The sequence below is a fragment of the Alligator mississippiensis genome, chromosome 5, assembly GCF_030867095.1.
Source record: "Alligator mississippiensis isolate rAllMis1 chromosome 5, rAllMis1, whole genome shotgun sequence".
Taxonomy (NCBI): Eukaryota; Metazoa; Chordata; order Crocodylia; family Alligatoridae; genus Alligator; species Alligator mississippiensis.
Window position 1 is genome coordinate 183,233,989 of NC_081828.1, and position 22,651 is coordinate 183,256,639.

Here is a 22,651-nt window from a genome sequence, read left to right on the forward strand (position 1 = left end):
TGAGGAAAGTAGGGAAATGGATGACCTGGAAGAAACATGTGAAGGCGGGGGAAATAGGGGAGGCCTTCTCATTCTTGGAATCAGCTAAATCAGCTATTTACCTTGGGTGTTTGTACACAAAGCATGTAGCCTTGAAAACAACCAGGAAGAATTAGGACTGTCCTCGCACAGTCCATGAACTATAATGTGATTGGAATAACAGAGATTTGGTGGGACAGCTCACATAACTGGACCACTGTCATGGATGGGTATAAACTGTGCAGTAATGATGGGCAGCAGAGAAGTAGGAGTTGTGCTTTATATTAAAAAAAAAAAAAGCTGTATGATTGCTCAGAGCTCCAGTATGAAACTGGATATAGGCTTGTTAAAAGTCTCTGGGTTAGGGTCAGAAAGAAGAGCAACAAGAGTGATGTCATGGTGGATGTCTGATATAGACCACCAAACCAGGAGGATAAGGCTTTTTTCAAACAGCTAGCAGAAATTTCCTGATCACAGGCCCTGGTTCTCATGGGACTTCAATCACACTGATACTGCTGGGAGAGCAATATAGCAGTGCACAGGCAATCCAGGAAGGTTTGGAGAGTCTTGGGGACAACTTCCTGGTGCAAGTACTGCAGAGGCCAACTATTCTTGACTTGTTGCTCACAAATGGAAGAGTTGGTGGAGAATGTCTTAATAGATGGCAACTTGGGCAGCAGCAGCTACAAGGTGGTAGAGTTCAGGATCCTGAGGAAAGGAAGGAAGGGATAAGGTCCTGGACCTCAGAAAAGGAGACTTCAAGTCGCTCAGGGAACTCTTGGACAGGATCCCCCAGGAGGCCATTCTGAGGAGGAGAGGAGACCAGGAGTGCTGGCTGTACTTTAAAGAAACCTTATTGAAGGTGCAGGAACAAATGTACAGGAAGACTACCAATGTGCAGGAAGACTTCCATGTATGGCAGAAGATCAGCTTGGCTTAGCAGGGAACTCTTCAGTAAGCTAAAATAAAAAAGGAAGCTTATAATAAGTGGAAATTTGGGACAAATAACTAAGGAGTAGTATAAGAGTATTGCTTGGGCATGAAGGGATGAAGCCAGGGAGGCCAAAACAATTGGAGTTGCAGCTAGAAAGGGACCCAAAGAGTAACAAGAAGGGTTTCTACAAGAATGTCAGCAACAAGAGGAGGATCAGGGAAAGTGTGGGTCCTTTAATAATGAGGGGAGGCAACCTATTAACAGAGGATGCAGAAAACACTGAAGTCTTTTTCACCTCAGTTGTCACAGGCAAGCTCAGCTCCCAAAGTACTGCATCTTGCAAGTACTTCCTAGTTTAGCAAGGAAATAAGCAGCCAACTGTGGCAAAAGAACAGGTTATGGACTATTTTAAAAAGCTGGACATGTACAAGTCTTTGGGGCCTGCTGGGATGCACCCAAGGGTGCTGAGGGAGTTGGCTGACATGATTGGAGAGCCACTGACTATCATCTTTGAAAACTTGTGGCAATTGGAAGAGGTCTTGGAAAATTGGAAAAGGGCGAATATAGTGCCCATCTTTACAAAAAAGGAGGAGGATCCAGGGAACTACAGACTAATCAGACTGACCTCAGTCCCTGGAAAAATCAGGGAGCAGGTCCTCAATGAATCCATTTCTAAGTAGTTGGAGGAGAAGAAGTTGATTATGAACAGTCAGCATGGATTCACCAAGGGCAAGTCATGCCTGACTAACCTGATTGCTTTCTATTGTGAGAGGACTGGCTCTATGGATGCAGGAAGACCTGTAGATGTGGTATATCTTGACTTTGCGAGGCTTTTGATACAGTGTCTCACATCATTCTCGCAGGCAAGCTAAGGAAGTACAGGTTGAAGGATTGAACTGTAAGGTTGATAGAAAACTAGTTGGATCATTGGACTCAGAGGGTAGTAGTCTATGGGTCAATGCCTAGTTGGCAGCTTGTATCAAATGGAGGGCCCTAGGGGTTGCTTCTGGGACTGGTTTTGTTCAATATCTTCTTCAACAACCTGAAAGATGGGATGGAGTGCAGCTTTAGCAAGTTTGCAAATGACACCAAGCTTTGGGGAATAGTAGACATGCTGGAGGGCAGGAGTAGGATTCAGAGAGACCTAGACAAATTGGAGGATTGGACCAAAAGGAATCTCAAGAGCTTCAATAAAGACAAATGCAAATACCTGCACGTAGGACCATGCACTGGTACAAGCTGGGGACCAACTGGCTAAGCAGAAGCTTTGCAGAGAAGGACCTGGTGGTTTCAGTGGACAATCTAATACTATAAAAACCTAAGTCTGTCCGTCTGTCTGTAACATTTTATTTGCACTCTGGTTGGCTGATGGAAACAGCCAATCAGAGTGCTCCAAGCACTGCCATGATTCTGAAGCTGCACCAACGACCAGACAGAAGGTGGGAGAGCCAAAGCCAGCAGTGCTGGCCTTGGTTCCTCCACCCTGGTCCCTGCAAGAGACAGAACAGTGACAGCCAGTGTAAGAGCCAACTGCTAATGGCATACTAGGCTGCATTGGTAGGAGTGCTGCCAGTAGATCAAGGGCAATGATTATTCCCTTCTAATCAGCACTGGTGAGGCCACATCTGTGTCCAGTTTTGCCCCCCCCCCTCCCCCTCCACCCTGCCACTACAGAAAGGATGTGGGAAAATTGCAAAGAGTCTAACAGAGGGCAACAAATATGGCAATGTGTAAGCCACTGAATATGGCCTTGAAGGTTCTATACTAAAATGTATATGCAAAGTTTGTATTATTCCCACCTCTTGATAAGTATTGCTACAATAGTGGTTTCCTGCCATTTCATGTTCTTATCAGAAATGAAGCAGGCTAGAATGACAATATGTGGAAGGTTATACACTTTATAAAAGACTCCTAACATAGAGTTTAAAAATTTTAAATATTCAGAATTTTGACTAACTGTTTCTTACCAGGTTATGGCACAGTAAACAAGAAATAAAGGAAATCAAAAGGGAATGAAACCATAGAATGATGGAAGGGTCAAACCAACACCGTGTACAACCATTCTTCATAGAATATATGAGGCATTAAAATACAGATAGCGTACTGTGATAACAAAGTACAAGAAAGAGATAAGACAACATGAATCTTCCTTCATAAGTACTGCTGTAATGAGAGGAAAGAGTAGAGACGTAACTCCATCTTAGGTTTTCATTCAATGCGTTCATGAAAAATTAGGAGCTGTACTAGAATTTCATAATGAAATTCCAGCATCAGAAAGTGCCAGTTGGTTGGAATCAACATGCCCCCACCCTTTTGCTGTTACCCTGGACCCTCTATGCACCAAGCCCTAGGCTTATGGAGCAGATCCTGGCATGCCTGGCAGCCCTCCAGCAGCAGCACGGGGGAAACCAGAGCTGGGGAAGGGGTGCAGTGGGGAGAAAACTGAGGCTTCAATTCTGTCAGACCACAGCCCTTCTGCCCACCCTCAGCTCAGAGCTGGAGCAGGCAGAGGAAGACATGAGGAGCCAACATGGACTCTTCCCTCAGGGTCTGCACGTCTCCAACTGGGCCAGCATGCAGCCTAGTGCTGGTGGGGGGCAGTGTTAGGGGGGAAGCCAAGAGGAATGCTTCCCTCAGAGTCCCCACAGCCCTGGCTTAGCCATCAAGAAGCTGGAAACTGTGAGGACAGCTCTGTGACAGCTCAGGGGTGGGACCAGCTAGGCACTGGGCTGGAGCAGCAGAGTGGGATCCACATTCCAATGGGCTGCCCTGTGAGGGGGAAGCTTGCAGGGGAGGCTGCAAAGCATTCTGGGAAGCTGGGGCATTATGAGGTAACTTGAGTTAGGAGGGGATAGGCAGCAGAAGGCTGGGGCTAATGGGGCTCAGCCCCCCCAAATGTGGGGCAGCAGGTAGGGCCACAAGGCAGCCCAGCCTGGCTGTAGGCTCCAGGTGGCTGCTGCAGGAGTGGGGCGGGGGACACACACAGCCAGGATTGCAGCCCGGCATGTGGATCACTGGCTGCCCAGCACAGCAGGCAAGTATCAGTCTATCTATTCTGGGAAGGGGACGGGGTGGGGGGCACAGATCGAAGCGCCCACATTGAGAGAGGGAATGGGTCAGGGGCAGGGCTGAATGGTGCCCTGGTTGGGCTGGTTGGTGGGACAATCAGAGCTTTGGTAGCTCATCCAGGGGCACATCCCTTGGTGGCTCATCCAAGGGCTCACGCCACTGCACGCACCCCGCCAGAGGCCTGGAGGGCATGTTCCTCCTTGATCTGTGTGTGGGATGGAGGCGGCTGCATGGTGGGCTTTGCTCCCTGCTGCTGCTGCCTCTGAGCTGCATGATGCCATGTGCATCCTGCCGCTGGGCACGCAAGGGGTGCAGCGCAGCTCAGCGGTGGTAGGCACATGGCATTGTGCCACACCTGGAGCAGCAGCAGCAGGGAACAAAGCCCAGTACGCAGCAGCAGCCTCCCCTGCCCAATGCACAGATCGGGGGGGCATGTGCTCCCTGGGCCTCTGCCGGGGTGAGCACAGCAGCCCGGGCTCCAAATGTCCTACGGCCCATTCGGGCCCCAGTCACCCAACCCCTGCTCCTGCATGTGCCCTGCTCCCTCCCTCACCACAGGGGCCTTGATCTGCCTCCTCTCCCCATTCCCCTTCCCCCACAGACTTACCTGCTATGTGAGATGGGGGGTTGCGGAGTGTGCATGCATGTGCACACACACTCAGCTGGCCCCAAATAATTTTTTATTCCTCCACCTATGGATCTGGGACAGAAGTTTGTTAGACTGGTTTCACCTAAGTCAGTTAAGTCTGATATTACATCCTGTCAGGTTTATTTTAAACCACGTTTAATCGTTTTGAAACCAGTTTATGTGCACTGAATTTCTGTTCTGTTACAGGTTTAAACCAGGTTCCAATCACTTATACCAGTTTATGTATAATTTATGCTATGTGTAATGGCAGAGAGTGAATGCTGACAGGGACAGGGACTTGGTATAACCAGGGGTTTTTCCCACTGTTCCTCTCACTTGCAGCCTCCAGCAATTAAGGCATAGGAAGCTCTAATTCAGAGGCTGTATCCCTAACTCCCATATTCAATAACTGCTGATGCCCCTTTCCTCCAAGAGTTTGTCAGATCCCTTTTTGAATCTAGCTAATCTGTGAACTTCCGCAGCATCTGATGGCAATGATTTCCATATTTTAATTCCATACTGCATGCATCTACATGAGAGGCTACATCACAGTAGCAATACACTACAGTGATGTAGCATTGGTGGGTACAAACCGTGATGCCACAGCTATGTTCCTGTAGCAATGCACTCCCTCATTATAGCACATTGCAATGGCAATGTAGTGACTTTTGGAAATACTAAATGACAGTGCAGTAGCAATAGCGCCATAGGGCCATGCACCCACTGTGTGAAAAAGAACATACTTTTGTTAGATTTAAACTTACTATCTACTAGTTTCATTTTGTGACTCCAAGTTCTTGTACTGTGATAGACTGTGAATAATACCTCCCCATTTACTTTCTGTTTACTATTTAGTAGTTTGTAAACCCTTGTCATGTAAAGTATCTTTTTTATAAACCGAATAGACCTAGTTTCTTTAGTCTTTCCTGATGTGGAAGCCCCTCTGTACAACTAACCATCATTGTTTCCTTTCTCTGTACTGTCTCTTATTCTTCTATATCTTTCCTGAGGTGTGGGGACCTGAATTCAAGGTGTGGACACACCATGAATTTATATAGGGGCATGAAGATACTTTCAGTTTTCCTTTTCAGCAAATGCTGAAAAGGTTTCTGTTTTATTCAGCATATGAATGAAAGCGAATTCCGTAAGTTCTGTTGCAAAACAGAATTGTTGTCTGTCTGACCAGTAGAATTTGAGTGGTGACATACCAATGAATATTTTCACAAGTCAGTGATGCTTCCAAGTACCAATTCATTGCAAGGATTCTGCAAGAATTTGTGGCAGCTGCAAGGTAGGGATGTGGCTGGGAAAATCAAATCTTGCTTTGAGTTTTAACACTAGCAACCATCAATGAACTGAACCAAATCTTAAAACTCAATTCCAAATATGGCTCTGAATAGGGGAAGGTTGCATTTTTTGTATCCATTTCAAAACAGTGTGGAAGGGGACCATTTCTGCTTTGAAGCAAAAGATTCAAGTCTTATGGCCTGACTTAGAAGAAACACTGATCACAAGTAGGCCTAGTATTTTTAGATAAAACTGCAAAACAAGATTGTATGCACATGTCCCATTTTTCCAAACCTAAATCATTCTTGCTCACTATAATGCATCGCTATGCCTGGAGCTAGTCTGAATGCTTGGGGGAGAAATAATGTTAGGAATCTTTCAGACTCTCTCATACTTAACTGACTCACTGAATATAAAAAGGTAATAAGAACATGAAATTATTAACAACATCATAGTACAGAGGAAGTGGAGTCCAACTGTTCATATTGGATTGTGCATCCAGTGATCTCCATTAATATGTTGGCATTAACACTAATTAATTTCAAAGGGTAACTTCACTGTTACAGGAATTCCTGTATACAGGGAATACTTACAGTACTGAGGTAAAATTAATTACTTTCAAAGGGTAAATTTCAACAGTATAATGACTTCTATTGTAGCTGCCAACATTTACAAACCTTTCTGTGGGCTAATTTTCTAAATAAGCCATGGATCTTATAGTCATCAAAAGAGTTTGTGTAGATTTTAGTACTTCTACAGCAGTATATAGACACTTTATTTTGTCCCTTGTCAGACATTAATCATAGAATCATAGAAAATTCAGGAGGTCAACTACTCCACTCCCCTGATCAAAACAGGACCATCCCCAACTAATTAATCCCAGTCAAAGATTTGGCTATCTGGATTTTAAAAACCTGTAAGGGTGAAGATACCACAGCCTGTCTGGATATCCTGTTCCAGTGCTTTATTATCCTCCTCGTGAGAGAGTTTTCCTCATATCTAACTTAAAATTCCCTTGCTACAACTTCAGACCATTGCTTTCTGTTCTGTCATCTACCACTACTAAGAACAGTAGTCCATCCTCTTTGACCACCCTTCAGGTAGTTGAGGGCTATTATTAAATCCCCCCACAGTCTTCTCTTGGCACTATTAGTATCCTAGTTGTTTTATGCCCAGTCCAAAAAATTGCTTAGTCTGCCATGCCAGACATTGATCTAAATTCCTTTGACCCAGTTCCTTTGATCCAAATTGCATTATTTCCATTAAGCAAGAAGCCCAGGGCTGCCCCCTCCTCAATCTTCATAATTTGCTGATGGTTGGAATTGGGCATCAGGCAGCCCTGGGATTCAGGGCACAGGCTGATCTTGGGTTTCATCCAGGTGGTGGCTGTGTTCCAGACCCTGAGGCTGCTCTGTGCCTAATACTAACCATCAGCTGATTGTGGAAATCAGGCAGGGGGCAGCCCTGGGCTCTCTACCCAGTGATAATCACATGATTGGAATCTAAGAAATGTTATGGCCTATCCACAAAATTACATAACCTACTATGGATGTCTGGCTTGCAGTGTTGCAGGGAAAGGTGTGTGTGTGTGTGTGTGTGTGTGTGTGTGTGCGCGCGTGGTGGTTGCGGGAGGGAGCTTAATAGAATGAGGTTTAGGTAAAAGGTTTTGAATTCTGTCAGGCCCCACGCTATTCAGGCCAACTCAAAATGAGCTTCTCAGTTTAAAGGCAGCTGTTGTATACAATATATGCTAACTAAATTGATTTTTTATTAAAAAAGGCATTTGCATAGATGCTGCAACTTCAGCTAGCATGCAAGCCACATGCAAACAAATTATCTTCCCTACGCTTCCTCTAAATTTTTACCTCCTGCAGTCTGTGCCTTTTCCCTCCCCATTTCAGGTTGGTTGCTATAGCAGCCAGTGTTTAAAGAAGTCAAGATGAGCACAGATTTCAGCTGCTAAGTTCTGTGAGCAAAGTTAATATCATGATGTACATAAGCAGAGGGCAACAGAAAAGCCTCTCTAGTGAAAGGCCAATTTAGAGAGAACTTCAGCAACCTCACAGTTACAAGGTATGAGTTGCAGCTAAGGATTAATTATAAGATTACCATAGTTGCAAGCTACATAAATTATGATACTCCATACATCTCAGCCTAGACCCTTCTTCTTCTCCCTCTTTGTTGTTGCTTAGTATTTTTGTGTCCATGCTACATATTAGGGGTGTGCGAAACAGGCCATATTCAATTTGGATTCAGTCCAATTTAGGGACAGTGATTTGATTCGTTGATTTGGATCACTGTCCCTGATTCAATTCAGCTGAATCCGAATCTGAAGGCTCAATGCTGATTTGGAAAATCAGTGATTTGGCCATAGACACAGCTTTAAATGTTTTTTCTATGTAGCTCAAGGTACCAGGCATGGCTCATGAAGGCTGTGATGCTGGGGTGGATGGAGTGTCCCACAGGAGTGCAGGGGGGGGGGGGGGGCACGTGCTTGGCAGAGAACCCGGAAGTGGACCAGAAGTACTTCCAAATCAGCGATCAGCTATAGGGGGACCCTGGGTGCCCTCCCCAGACCTAGGAGGCACCAGTCACTGAGTCAGGAGGAGCACAGGGAGGTTCCCCTGTGTGCTCCCTGTTGGACCCAGAAGTGGACCGGAAGTGCTTCTGGTCCACTTCTGGGTCTGCAGCTGAGCATGCTGCAGACCCCCCCCATGCTGCTGTGGGATGCTCCATCTGCCCCACCATTTCAGCATTCAGGAGCCACCTGGTACCTTGAGGTATGTAGAAAAAACATTTAAAGCTGTGTCTATGTCCGAATCATCAAATCTTTCCAAATCTCTCTGAATCAATTTGGAGGGCCCTGATTGGATTCAGAGAGATTAAAGGGTCTTCTGATTCAATTCAGATTCAGAGATTCAGCTACTGAATCAGGTTGAATCTCCACTGAATCAAATCAGTGACTGAAGCTTTGCACAGCCTTATTACAGATGACTTTTAATAGAGACAGTTCAGTCAAATATGGGTCACTAAATATGAACTTCTGATAAGCAGGGAAACTAAGGCAAAGAGCATTTCAAGGTCTTCCATCTCCTTGGACTTCAAAATGGCACAGTTATTTGTCACAACCCAAAGTTGTGATTTTTTGTTTGTGTGTGCTTCAGCACTGCTAAATTATTTTTCCCGCTAAATTGCAGCTTCCTTGCACGGTGGAGTTTTCTGCTGCAGAAAAGAACCCCGGTGCAACGGAGAATTTCCCGCCGATTTGAAGCTTTCTTTGCATGGTGCATTTCTTTTGCATCTAAGAAATGCACGGTGCAAAGAGTTCCTGCCATTTGTATGAAGATTCGTGCCACATTATTGGCCGATTCTAATACATGCACACGTGGCGGCTAGCAATTGGCTTGCTAGCCGTATAAAGAGCTTGGGTGGTTTCCGCCCAAGTTGGAGAGAGAGCAATTGGAGTTCGAGAGGGAGAGCGTGAAGATCTCTAAGCGCTACGGATCCTTACGGACCCAACGCATTTCTTAAAAGTCAACAGAGGCCTGAACAGCCTCTAGCCTCTCCCCGTCACCGATAAATTCCTAGACGTATCCCTTCTTGCATATTAAAGATACAAACCCGCGGAACTTTAACAACTCCGGGGCAAGAGAACCGAACCGAACCCACGGAGCTTCGGCAACTCCGTGGGAGAGAAACTACCAAACCCGCGGAGCTTTAACAACTCCGGGGCTAGAATGAATTTGTTGTAGTCCTCCAACGAGGATTTAAGCGGAGCTGCAACTGGAAACTCTCCAGCCTACACCGCGACCATCTTGGGTGTAAGTAAATAATCTTTAAATCAACCATTACGCCTCTGTGACTAATTCTAGCTCGCCCCCGGTCTCCTCCGGCCCCGCGTGCCCGGGCTGCTGGCCACAGCCCGCGTGCGCAAAGACGGGCCCGGCTCACCCCCGGCCCGCACATTATTAAGTATCCAAATGGAAATAGCATTCCCGCATCCCTTAAGATCTGACACAGTCTATGAAACATGTGTAAGCTATGCTTCATTATGGTAATGCTAGTCAACCAAGTATTTCAAACTAATGTAAGTGTGAGACTTCATGAAATGATTTAATATCAGTAAGACGACTGTAAGGGATGCAGCAATCAAACCACCATAATTCAGCTCCTGTTTTTGATGCATCATGCAACTCATTGGATGATCAGCTGACTTTGCTGGGCCACTGAAGCAGTGCATAAACAGCCAGAGTTATGAGAGCAGTTTATTTTAAATTACACAGCCATCCTTTACAAACCCACTGAAAAGATTTTAACAGAAAAAAGCTCAAAGCAAAAAGCAGGAAATTTACAACAGGATTGCTAAATATTGCTGACAATGTTTTCGCACAATAGGAATAGTTAAGAGAATGGCAAGTGCAAACCCATTTCAATCAGAAAGCCATTGGCAACTGTGCTGGTTTGCATAATTTCTGTACTTATTAGAAGAAATTAGGATTTATTAGGATAAACGGGTAAAATGTTGTGCAACTCTTAACTGTTTTGGCTGCATTATTTACTTCACCTGAAGTTTACCTAAACTATACACAACATTTTGTTGTATTATTTTATAACTGAAACAGCATCCTTACAAATACATACATCATCATCTTGGTAATGATACAAATAGCTATGAAGGGTGTGTGGATCTTCCCCACAGGATAATGGAGATAAAAGAAATATCCTACAGCCATTTCTTCCATCTCACTGGTGGAAAAAAGACACATATGAAGCCAATTCAGATTTCCTCAGACCATCACTTTTGTCACACAAAATCCGTTCCTAAGGTCAGTTCTTCTACTGGTATAAGTCTCCACTGAAATCAAACAAGCTATGTGTTTTACATGAACTGATGTTATGCCCCTGACTTCTAAAGATATTGCATTGTGCTTTTTTACCACAAGCTTTACCAATATGTCATTTATAAAACAAATTGGAAAAAGTTACTATAAACTTCCATGCACCTCCCTAATATTATAGGGAAGGAATAGTTAAAGGCTGTGACTAGCAATGTTTTATGATGCCAATACAAAGGTTAACTCTAATCATTATAATTATTCTCCTGCAAATATTTACATTTTCTCTATATGCTTAGGTTGACCCATTTCACGTACAGCTGAATTCTTATATATTTCTCCATTTTTCCATTATGAATCATACATACCTCATGTATCCCAATTAATATATGAGAAACTATCCATAAAATAACATAACACCTTTTGTCTATATCCCTTCATTTCATGGAATCTTTTAATACTTTGGTTTAAATTAAAAAGCCCCCAATAAATGTATTAATTATTTAGAGCAGAGTCATTTATCCTAGGTAAAGAGGCATTAGGATTAATCCAGTTCTTCATTTACAGAGGTTTTATGCACAAAACCTCATATACAATGATCCTTTTATAAAGTCTCATCTGCAATGCAAGGTATAGCTAGATCAGTATTTGTATGGATGACACTGAAGGAATGCTTAATAACTTCATGAAATCAATGTTGGTGATTTAACTCATTAATGTTCTTTTTTTACTCTGTTCTGAACCATACAACTAATATAGTTTCTGTCCATTTGTTTCATCCTGCTAAAGACTTACAGATTAATCTCCCTACCAAATAATCTCTGCAACTTCACATTGTTATAGTATGTTATTTTTCTGCACTTCATCTTCTGCCCTTACCTTAAACAGGATAAAACTGTAAATGGGGTATGCATTCAAGTCACAGGACATACACCAGCCAGTGATTGTGGCTTTAAGTGTGAGAGAGTTTATGATGTTATTACCCATTAGTGGGACTTCACATTGCCTACTGAAACAAATGTTTTAATAGTAAAAGTAATTAGCCATTGGAACAATTTACAAATAATGGTTCTTCTTTGCTTGAAATCTTGAAGTCAAGAGAGAATGGCTTTTTAAAAATATGTTCGAACTCAGCCACAGAATATGGGTTGATGAAGGAATTAGAGGTTGATATTCTGTGGCTTTAATTATTTCAGGAAGTCAGATGAAATCATCTTCATGATCCTCTCCTTAAAATCTGTGCACCTAATGATGGCCACATTTAGAGACAGGATGCTGGGCTTCAGTACCAGGATTAGCATAATCCAGTTCTGTATTTACACGCACTTTTATAGTGCACACTATTCAAAAGCTAGAGTGACCTACCTGAGAGGTGGCTGCATTTCAGTGATGGGTAAAATAATCCATATATACCTGTTGGTGCCTGCTACTTTAAGGACTGAGACAAGCAGACAGCAGGTGCTTGATTGTGGCAGACATCTTAGATCTCTTGCCACTTATATAAATAGAGCAGTTTACTGCCGGCAGGGAGACAGAAACATCATCTGGCTGCAAGGCTACATGCAACAACCTGGAGGTAAGGGCAGGAGTTTAAGGGGATGGTTTGGAGGCTCCTGGTCCTGGGCATGACCTAAAACTGCACCCTGCCGGGAGTGGGTGGCCAGGTGGGGCTCCCAGTGGTATGGGAGCCTCCAGTAAATACCAGGCCAGTTACCACCCAGTAAAATGTGGGCCGGGGCACCTTAATAACCCCAGCTCCCAAACAGGTAGGTTACCCCGTAGAAGGGCCAAGAAGGTGGACCCAGGTTAGGGAGTGGGCTAGAGGCTCAGAGGCCTGACTTGAAACACCTTCAACTGGTCAATGCTGGGGCCAGGACTGGAAGGGTCACAAGGGCCAGGGGCCCACCATGAGGGATGTCCAGAGCTGAGGGCCTGGGGTTTCTGACTGGCCTTGGAGGTGGGCCAGGGCCTGTGTGGCCAAAGGTCCTGGGGAGACCACACCTGAGAGGGAAAAGAGTTCAGGGAGCTAGGTAGAATGAGGGTAGAATAGGCTGCCTGATTGAAGGGATATGGTTGGGGTCTGAACTGGAGTATTCTGGGGCCCAGTGTGGGGCCAGTGATGTTAAAATCTGTGGATGCCATCTGCGAGGCATGGGCTGTGGTGTAGGGGAGGAACAGAGTCACAGATAGCGCCCCTGGCATCGGGACAAGAAATGGGCAGCCTCCCACCTAATTAACATCCTAATTAGATATCATCAAGGCATGGGAGGTGAGGAGGTGGGTGGGTGCCCATAGAAACAGGTGGGCGGACCAGAATGAGATTGGGCCCTGAGTGTGCCCCCTGTAACAATCCCTTATTTACTTCACAAAGAGAAAGTAGGTCCTAACATTCTTTGGGATTATCTAATAAAAGATGCTGTATGCAGTAAATGTAAAATAGTCTGACTTTCTGGTGATAAAGTTGCATATTTTCTCTTATTGGAACTCTGTTTTTATGGTCATCATTTTACCTCTCAGAACAATATTTTTATTTTAAGAGTTGCTATAATATGAAAGACAGATTCTATGACTAGAAAACTAATGAAGAGATTTATATTTAAGTCTTCTTTGAAAAAATATTTTCCTTGTGAGGCTTCAAGGAGACTCAGTTGGATTACTAACAATTTATTAGATTCTGTAATGTCTGCTCACTTCCCTAGACCTACTGGAATTCTGCAGTTAAGCACAAGCATCAAATTCTTAGTCCCTATCTCAGTACAATTGCCAGGTCTTTGGTGTCTAATGGTCATAACTGATAATTGAAACAAGAGACAGTTTTGGAGCCACAGTGTTAAAGAGTTTGGGGTGACTTTAGAGATGCATTGATTCATTTACAAATATCTAGAGCCTCACATAGACAGTGGTACTTGAATACAGAGTAATATTCCCATTTAAATATATGGACAAATTTATGATTATCAGATGTGTGGTTTTTCATAAAGTATTATATGCTTCTTTGAACAGGGCTACAAGGGAAGGCTGGTACCTTTATGCAGACAGTTCAAATGGAAACTTTGGTCACACTGCTGATATTGCTACTCCAGTCATATCTCTTACAGGACCCAACTGCAAGCTAGTATTTTGGAACTATATGAATGGTGCAACAGTGGGTTCTCTACAGGTACTGAAGAGACATTACATTTATTTTCTAAAATTATTATATAAAAAATCATGCCCTCTTGTTTAGTGTCATTGAAGTCTAGACTACTAATAAATGAAAATGAACAATTATCACCACTTCACTGCCCTCAATATGGTATGATTATAAAGAAGGGTTAGCTAGAGTTAGCTTCTATAAGGCAACTCTACCCCAGGACCTTTAGAAATATGCCACAGATAGGGCTTCTGCAGAAGGAAAAGTTTTGAACTGCATTAACTGCCTTTGGGGTGCATATCTAAACATCAGGATCTGGGTTACCAAAGAACCAAAATAAGAAATGGCTGCATGACCGTATAATTAGTTGGATCCTTTAAAATTAGCTTCTAAGTACACTTTTTTCCTTCGTGGCTTTATTCACATTGTTTTTCATAGTTAAATTTGATTGAAACAAGCTGAATTTAGATTCTACTAGTGTTTAATCAAGAAAAAATATTTTACCCAGACCTCTTTCTGCACTCTACTATAAAAAGGAAATCACTTAAATATTTTTGTAAAGTAAAAGCTTACTCATTTAACAGCATATTGCCCCAATTCACCTGAAGCAAGAAAAGGAAACAAAAACATTATTCTGGTCAGGATTTATGGCCCAAGTATAAATAATTATTACAAGATAATAAATGAGTAGTATAGAATTTAGCGTAATTTCAGAACTGTCTAATCAAAGATATTTAGGATAAAATAGACAGGGCCAGATTCTCACCTGCTGTAAACTGTAAAAAATCTATTAATTTTACATCAGCTGAAGATCTAACCAATGTGTGCACATTTAATTTGCACAACCCCCCCTTCCTCCCCAGCAGCTCAGTTACCTCCATGTGGCTCTGAATAACTACAAACTATTACAATAATATAAGCACTAAGAGAGTCCTAACTTGAAATCAGTTGACACATGTCTTGGTCCTGGACCTGGAAATTAGGACAGCCTTTTCTTTTCACAAAGGGGTGTTAGTTGTCACCTGTTCAACATAAACTTGTCCTGGATTTTATTTCTCCTGTTTTAAATTATTTTTACAATCCCTTCATACCAATAGCTAATTCTCCAAGACTCTGATATGTAATGCAAATCTGAAACTAAGTGCTTGACAAATGTCAATAAAGAAGTATGCATCAAAAGTAAGAAGAGGGAGGTTATGGTTTTAAAGTGTTTTACTTTATTTTAAAAATATAGGGCCAGATTGACTGGTTCACTCTGACTGCCTTGTGCTGCTCCAATGATGCAAGTAGTCATCAAGCCTTGTACGCTTCTGAGTGGAAGAGGGTTGGGGCAAGAAGTCAAACACTTCCCATATCAACCTAAGATCCAGGGACAATCTTAGAGTATAAATAGGCATTCATTTCTAGTGGTAGAAATTTCTGAGAAATATCCCTGACTAGAATTTTTTTGCCAGGAGAGGGAGCTATACAGGCATTCAGCCTGTAGCCAACCCTCTCCCCTGTTCTCCACATCTTCTGCAGACCAGAAGGGAAGTGAACCAGTGTAGAAGCATTCATTCCTTCAAAAAAAACCCCTCTTTTGTAGGGAATTTCTTCCAGGTGTCATCCTAAAAGATCTTTCTCCCAGAAAGGGCATGTTCCTTCCAGAAGAAACTGAACAAATGCTTGCATGCTCCTATTTTCTACCAGGAAAACACCAATTCTCTGGATAGTATTGGAATGCCCATATGTGGCCTTAGTCTTTCTGTGTGTTTCCAAAAGGAGAAGAAGAAACACCACCTACAGAGGAGGACTGTCATATATTCCCTGAAAAAATTGTTCCTGCGTAATTATCGTTATCAAAGTCTCTTTAGGAGCAGAATAGTTGTAAGCTGTCTCCTGCGGTCTGAGGATAGTGCCAGTCTAGCAATCAGGTTCACATTTAATAAAGGATTTAGGTGGAAATTAGTACCTACATCCAGACCTGCAATCCTGAAGATACCTACATTTCTTGTTCCTTCCCCTGGAAGCACTATCATTTGTGGCCTTAAAGTTTTATAAGGATCTGGAAGTTCTACCACTGCATATCAGTTTCAACAGAGGTCAGCAGTTTACTGCCTCACTCATGCTTAAGTCTGATCCAAAAACTAGTCATTTCACTTCAGTGAGTGCAGGTCAGACCAAAGAGCCACACTGATCACAGGGATTGAATAAGTGTTTGTAGGAAGCAATAGAAAATTCTGTTTTCCCTCTCCCCAGTCACACCATGTAAAGAAATTTCTGTAAACTCATAGAGATTTTCTTTCCCTGAGCACCCAATCTATGTTTTTTTTTACCAAGGGAGGCTGACACCTAATTTTCTATAATGGAGGCTGACTTTTTTTTTTTCTATTCAATAGTTCCCAGAGGCCATAAGGAAAATTATAGGGTTTCTAAGCTGTGTCTACCTCTAACCAAACCATATTTATTTTGTGTAAGGGTTAGCAAATCACGGAGTTACTCTTTGTGAGTCTTAGAGAATGTTTTTAAAACATTGTGAAATAAAACCGTAAAACAATAACTAATCTAATGCACAATAAAGCTTCACCATCTACATGTGCACGGTGATTACTGCACAGTAGATTAGTTTAATGTGCCATTTTCTAGTACCTGTACATTCAGGTACTAGAAATTGGTGCATTAAATGAATGTGTCAAAGTGCACATGTAGATGCTGACTGGGAACAAATTGCTTCTGGTCATCCTAGGTAGTGGGGGGCCACAGGATGCAGGAAGAGCTGTCTCAGCTTGGTGGGACATTGCCTACCAGCCCCATGGATATTGGGACCTGTCCCAATCTCTGCAAGGTGGAGAGAGCTGTCCCAGCTGCCAGGCAGCTGCCTCCCAACCATGGCAGGAGCAGCCCCAGACTGAACTGCTGCAAACAGGCGCACATTCAGATGTGTGTGGGGGCATAGTGTAATGTGCTTGAATCTTTTATGAAGAAAATCTCATCTGTGTTTAATTATGTTTGTTTGATTTTCATAGATTTCCTAGATTTCATAGACATTAGGGCTGGAAGGGACCTCGGAAGATCATCGAGTCCAGCCCCCTGCCCAAAGGGCAGGAAGTCAGCTGGGGTCATAGGATCCCAGCAAGATAAGCATCCAGTTTGCTCTTGAAGGTGTTCAATGTAGGCACTTGAACCACCTCTGGTGGCAGGCTGTTCCAGACCTTGGGGGCTCGGACAGTAAAGAAATTCTTCCTTATGTCCAGCCTGAAACGGTCTTGCAGTAGTTTATGACCATTCGACCTAGTCGTCATCCCTTGGGGCGCTCTGGTGAACAAACGTTCCCCCAGATACTGGTGGCCACCCCTGATAAACTTATAGGTGGCCATCAGATCACCCCTGAGCCAGCACTTTTCCAGGCTAAAGAGCCCCAGGGCTCTCAGCCTGTCATTGTAGGGTCTGCTTCCCTGACCTCTGATCATGCGCGTGGCTCTTCTCTGGACTCTCTCAAGCTTCTCCACATCCTTTTTGAATTGTGGAGCCCAAAACTGGACGCAGTACTCCAGCTGTGGCCTCACTAAGGCCGAGTACAAGGGGAGAATGATGTCCCGGGATTTGCTTGAGAAGCATCTATGGATGCAAGCCAGTGTTTTGGTCACTTTACTAGCTGCAGCATCGCACTGCAGGTTCATGTTCATCTTGTGGTCAATGATGACCCCCAAGTCTCTTTCCTCCATAGTGCTAGCCAACATAGCACTGCCAAGCCTATAAGGATGCTGCGGGTTTTTCTTCCCAAGGTGGAGAACCTTGCATTTATCAGCGTTGAACACCATCAGATTCTCCTCCTCCCACTTGCTGAGCCTGTCCAGGTCAGCCTGGATCACCCGCCTGTCTTCTGGTGTGGATGCTTTGTCCCAAAGTTTGGTGTCATCTGCGAACTTGGCCAGTCCGCTTCTGACTCCAGTGTCCACATCATTAATGAAGATGTTGAACAGTATGGGTCCAAGGACAGAGCCCTGGGGGACCCCACTGGTCACAGGACACCATGATGAGTGACTTCCATCAATTACTACCCTCTGGGTCCGACCCCGGAGCCAGTTTTCCAGCCAGTGTATCGTGGAGGACCCAAGGCGACAATTGGCCAGTTTCTCCAAGAGGCGATAATGGGAAACCAGATCGAAGGCTTTTTTGAAGTCAAGATATATGACATCAATCTCTTCTCCCTTGTCCAGGTGATAGGTCACCTGGTCGTAGAAGGAAATGAGATTGGTCAAGCCAGACCTACCCGCAACAAACCCGTGCTGGCTATCCCTTAAGATGTTGGCATTGGCCAGTCCATTAAGGATGGCCTCTTTAATAAACTTTTCTAAGATCTTCCCTGGGATAGAAGTCAGGCTAATGGGCCTATAGTTAGCCGGATCCACTTTCCTCCCTTTCTTGAAGATAGGCACCACATTGGCCTTCTTCCAGCCTTCGGGCACTACACCAGAGCACCAAGAGTTTTTAAAGATCCGTGCTAGAGGCTGTGCTATGATGCTCGCCAGCTCTTTGAGTACGCTGGGGTGAAGATTGTCAGGGCCGGCCGACTTGAAGGTATCCAGCTTCTCCAGATGTTCCTTCATGAAGTCAGCATCAATGGAGGGCACCCTCACCCAGACTTCCCTGTCCCGTAGTGGGCATGGGCGTCCCATGGGACTGATGAAGACCGACACAAAGTACCTATTTAATAGGTTGGCTTTTTCCTGGGCGTCAGTTGTCAGTTGCCCCATCTGGTTCAGCAGGGGTCCAATGTTGCCCTTGCTTTTCCTCCGGCTCCCCATGTATCTGAAAAAGGACTTTTTATTGTCCTTGATGCTCAAAGCTAGTTGGAGTTCAGTTGCAGCCTTGGCTTTCCTGGTCTGCTCCCTACAGGACCAAACCAGTGCAGAATAATCCTCCTTGGAGGTGACTCCCATCCTCCATCCTTTGTAGGCCTTTCTTTTTAGCCTCAGGAGGTCTGCTAGGTCCCTGGAGAGCCAGGGGGGGCTGATGTGCCCTCTTGCTGCCTTTCCTCCGAGATGGAATAGACTTAGTTTGTGCTTTGAGGATCGCTGCCTTGAGGAGCAACCACTCTTCTTGAACTCCCCTCTCCCCGTGGTCATGGTCCCTTAGGGCCTCACTGACAAGCCTCCTGAGCTTGTCAAAGTTGGCTTTCCTGAAGTCAAGGACTTCAGTGTTGCTGACTGACTTGCCAGCTTTTCGGTGGATGGTAAAGGTGATCAGTTCGTGGTTTGCTGTCACCCAGCTTCCCAGTGATCACTAGGTCACCGACTAGGTCATCCCCAGTAGCCAGTACCAGGTCGAGCAGTGCTTTGCCTCTCGTTGGCCCATAGACTTTTTGAGTCAGGTAGAGGTCATCCATGCACGAGAGGAAGCTTTGCAACTGCTCAGATTTTGCTGAGCTATCCTCCCACAAGATGTCTGGGTAATTGAAGTCACCCATGACAACCATGGTCCTGGAGCATGTGGCCTCAGCCAGTTCCCGGGCAAACTCCTGATCAAGCTCAGGACTTTGGGTGGGAGGTCTGTAATAGACTCCCACCATTGTGTCCCCTGTGCCGTGTTCCCCACAGATTTTAACCGAGAGGGTCTCCAGCCGTCCACCCTGGTCACCAATAGCAGCTTGCAGGGACGTGTAGCTTTCCTTAACATAGAGAGCTACACCCCCGCCCCTTTTCTCTACACGATCCCGCCAATTTATTTTTTTACTGTAATCCTTTGCTTGCCACAAGACACTGCTTTAGGCATGTACCAGGGTCCACTATCCTTGTCTTATGTGTCTGTAATTTATGTTTCTTTTTAAAAGAACATCTTGTTATCTGCTACTCAACCCTCAGCCTAGATAAACAGTGTCATGCTTTTTGTCCAGTTCCTATTCTTTGACCTTTCTGGCATGTGTATTCCCACCAGGAGTTAAAACTCCCTCTGCCACAGTTCTCAAAGGCATTGGCATTTACAAGCCTTTCCACTTCACCAAAGTACAGGGAATCCTTTGATTTTAAGGGCATAACATGGTACGACATTAGGCTTGATAAAGTTGCAACTATGGGTATGCAGTAGTAAGATGGAATTTCTGGTTTACAAAGGTGGACTTTATTTGAGAAATAGTGTCCCTTAAACATTGGAAAATTTAAATATGTGAATATAAGCAAAAATTTGTAACATTCAAGTCAAAATGCAGAGTTTTGAAGAGGAAGATCAGAATATTTTCATGGCAATACAAGTCTCTCCAATTACTTTTGTTCATTTACGCATACATCATAGGTGAAAAGAGACTCTCCTCTTTCACCTTACACTCTTCACTAATATCCATAATCCTCCCTTGCTCTATTAAGGGCACTCCTAAAAACCCAGGTATACTGGGTACAAGGTTATAGCACCACTCTGTCTTCTATATTTAATGTGTTGCATGCTCTCCTCTTGTGCCTCTGACTTGAAAGCTCTGTTACATTTTTGTCACAGCTTACCTGTTGTATAGTGTCATATACATTTAGAGGACTGCATAAATTTTCAGAAATGTCATTTCTTCATTACAATGAAAAATGTCCAGGTTGTTCTAAGAATATTATACTGAGTGACAATAAATCCTTGAAAAGAGAGGTGGCTCTGGAAACTGGTGAAGTGATATGTAGCTCTGTCAGTACTGGCTGGAGACGTGACTTGACACACTCCATCAGACTCTCATCCATCTATTATTGTCAGGTCAATTGAATTTGGATGTTCAAGAAGTTGGAGTGAAACATATTTAGAATGGTTAGCCAAGAGGGAAAGTGTAGACTCTCCCCAATTGAGTGATTGTTCACTGAGGCAAGAAATTAGGTGGATATCTTGTGTACTTTCCATTGTCCAAAGAGACCAAGTTCCTTTGGACTGAATTGGCAAGCTTATTTCTGGGGGAAAAATGGGATGTGCCGTCAGATTGCTGAATCTGACTTGGAACAATCTAATATGTTAATGGAATATCCTAATAGAAACTATTGTCTCTCATTCCTCTGACCCTTATGACTTTTCAGAAATTCCTGAACTCACTATGCATGCAGGAGAATATCAGAAAACTTTTGCAGGATCAGGTACTTGGAAGATCACACTTAAAATCATTTTCTACTGATGATTTTCAAGTGAAGTGAAGGAATTAATCTAAAGAAAAACTGGCTGAGGTGAATTTATATTAATGAGATTGAGTTTGTCAATAATTGGAAGATTTACTAATGTCTGGAATTCACTATTTCCATTTAGGTACTCAGTAAAATTGGTAATGTGACGTCTGAACTTTGGGCTCAAAGTGGCAGCCAAGGTGCACAGTGGAACAGAGCAGAAGTGTTCTTAGGAGTACGCTCTGATTTTCAGGTGTGTATTTCAAATTCATATATCATTGAGATTATTCTAATTAACATTTTCTCTTTAATAATTCTCCTGCCACACCATATTTTATATAATTTGTGATGAGTTAATCTTGGTCTTCAGATTATTAAGAACAAAATTCCTTCCCTGGCCTCCAAACCAAGTATCACAGCTCAATGCAAGTAAAGTTTTGAAGGAAGAAGAAATACTTCTCCATCCCAGGCTATGGAGTGTTCCACTGCTATTACTCCAGCCTAATGAACAGAGCCATAATAGGCCTGGAAATCCCAATAACCCTTTTCTATAGCTCTATAACACATTGACACACACATGTGCACCCATGAGATTGGCTGTGCACCCCCTGGAAGCGCCAGCCATGAAACTGGAAGTGCCAGTGGAATTGCATGGTGAGTGGGGGCTTTTTTTTTTTTTTTAAAGAGTCGGGACGCTGGAGCCAGATGGGGCAGCCACTGATGGGACTGGGAGAGCAGGTGGGGGATGGGGCTTGTTTGATTTGGAAATTTAGCTGATTCGGCAGCAGCTGAATCTCTGAATCAGATTCAGCCAAATCGGTTTGGGACAGTGATTCAAATCACCGAATTGAATCACTGTCCCCCAAATTGGCCGAATCCAAATCCAAAGTGAATAATTGCCGCTATACACAGGCCTAATATTGATTGCTGTTTTTGTAGAACTTTTGAAAATATAAAGCATTTTGAATGCTTCTTAGCTGCACATTTGTTTAAAGAGCAGTGTAAACTCATATGATAGTTTTCTTTACAACATAAACAACAAGGATTCCAACACAATATCTGTCATCCAACAACCTTGGCAGAGGTGAAGGAAACCTGCACTTTCTTGGTGCTGATTCATGTTTATGCAGCTCTATTTGCATCAGGAAGAACTGAAGACAGTATGTAGTCCTAAACAGTTAAAAGCTTTGGGAGGCTTACAAGACACACAGATGCATCCTGTTCTGTGCACCAGACTGTGTATTTTTGAGCTTTTATACTCATCTGTTAATGTTTTATTTGAATCTTTGTCTTTAACATTTGTTAGGTGGTTTTCCGGGCAAAACGTGGTGTCAGTTATTTGGGAGATGTGGCAGTCGATGATATTTCCTTTGAAGACTGTTCCCCTTTGCTCATCCCAGACAGACCCTGCACTTCAGAAGAATTCACATGTGCCAACAAGTACTGTATCCCAAAGGATAATCTGTGTGATTTTATGAATGACTGTGCTGATAACTCAGATGAGAGCCCTAACATTTGCAGTAAGTATGGCAGTTCTTTAGTCTAATTATGATAAGTAACTGTGCCTGCTGTGAATTGTTAATGCTTCAATTCTGTTGGCAGCTCGTCAATGAAGAAACCAAAATGAAGTTAATAATTTAATTATAT

General features: G+C 43.6%; 1 protein-coding gene across 1 annotated transcript in view; it reads left to right on the top strand.

Moving 5' to 3' along the window:
- The window catches only part of MALRD1 (MAM and LDL receptor class A domain containing 1), a 516,028-nt gene that overhangs the window by 178,446 nt on the left and 314,931 nt on the right, over positions 1-22,651 (top strand). The window contains exons 21-23 of the mRNA XM_059729363.1: positions 13,775-13,931; positions 21,147-21,257; positions 22,311-22,524. Coding sequence (XP_059585346.1) covers positions 13,775-13,931; positions 21,147-21,257; positions 22,311-22,524 — 482 coding nt within the window. The remainder of the gene's footprint in view (positions 1-13,774; positions 13,932-21,146; positions 21,258-22,310; positions 22,525-22,651) is intronic.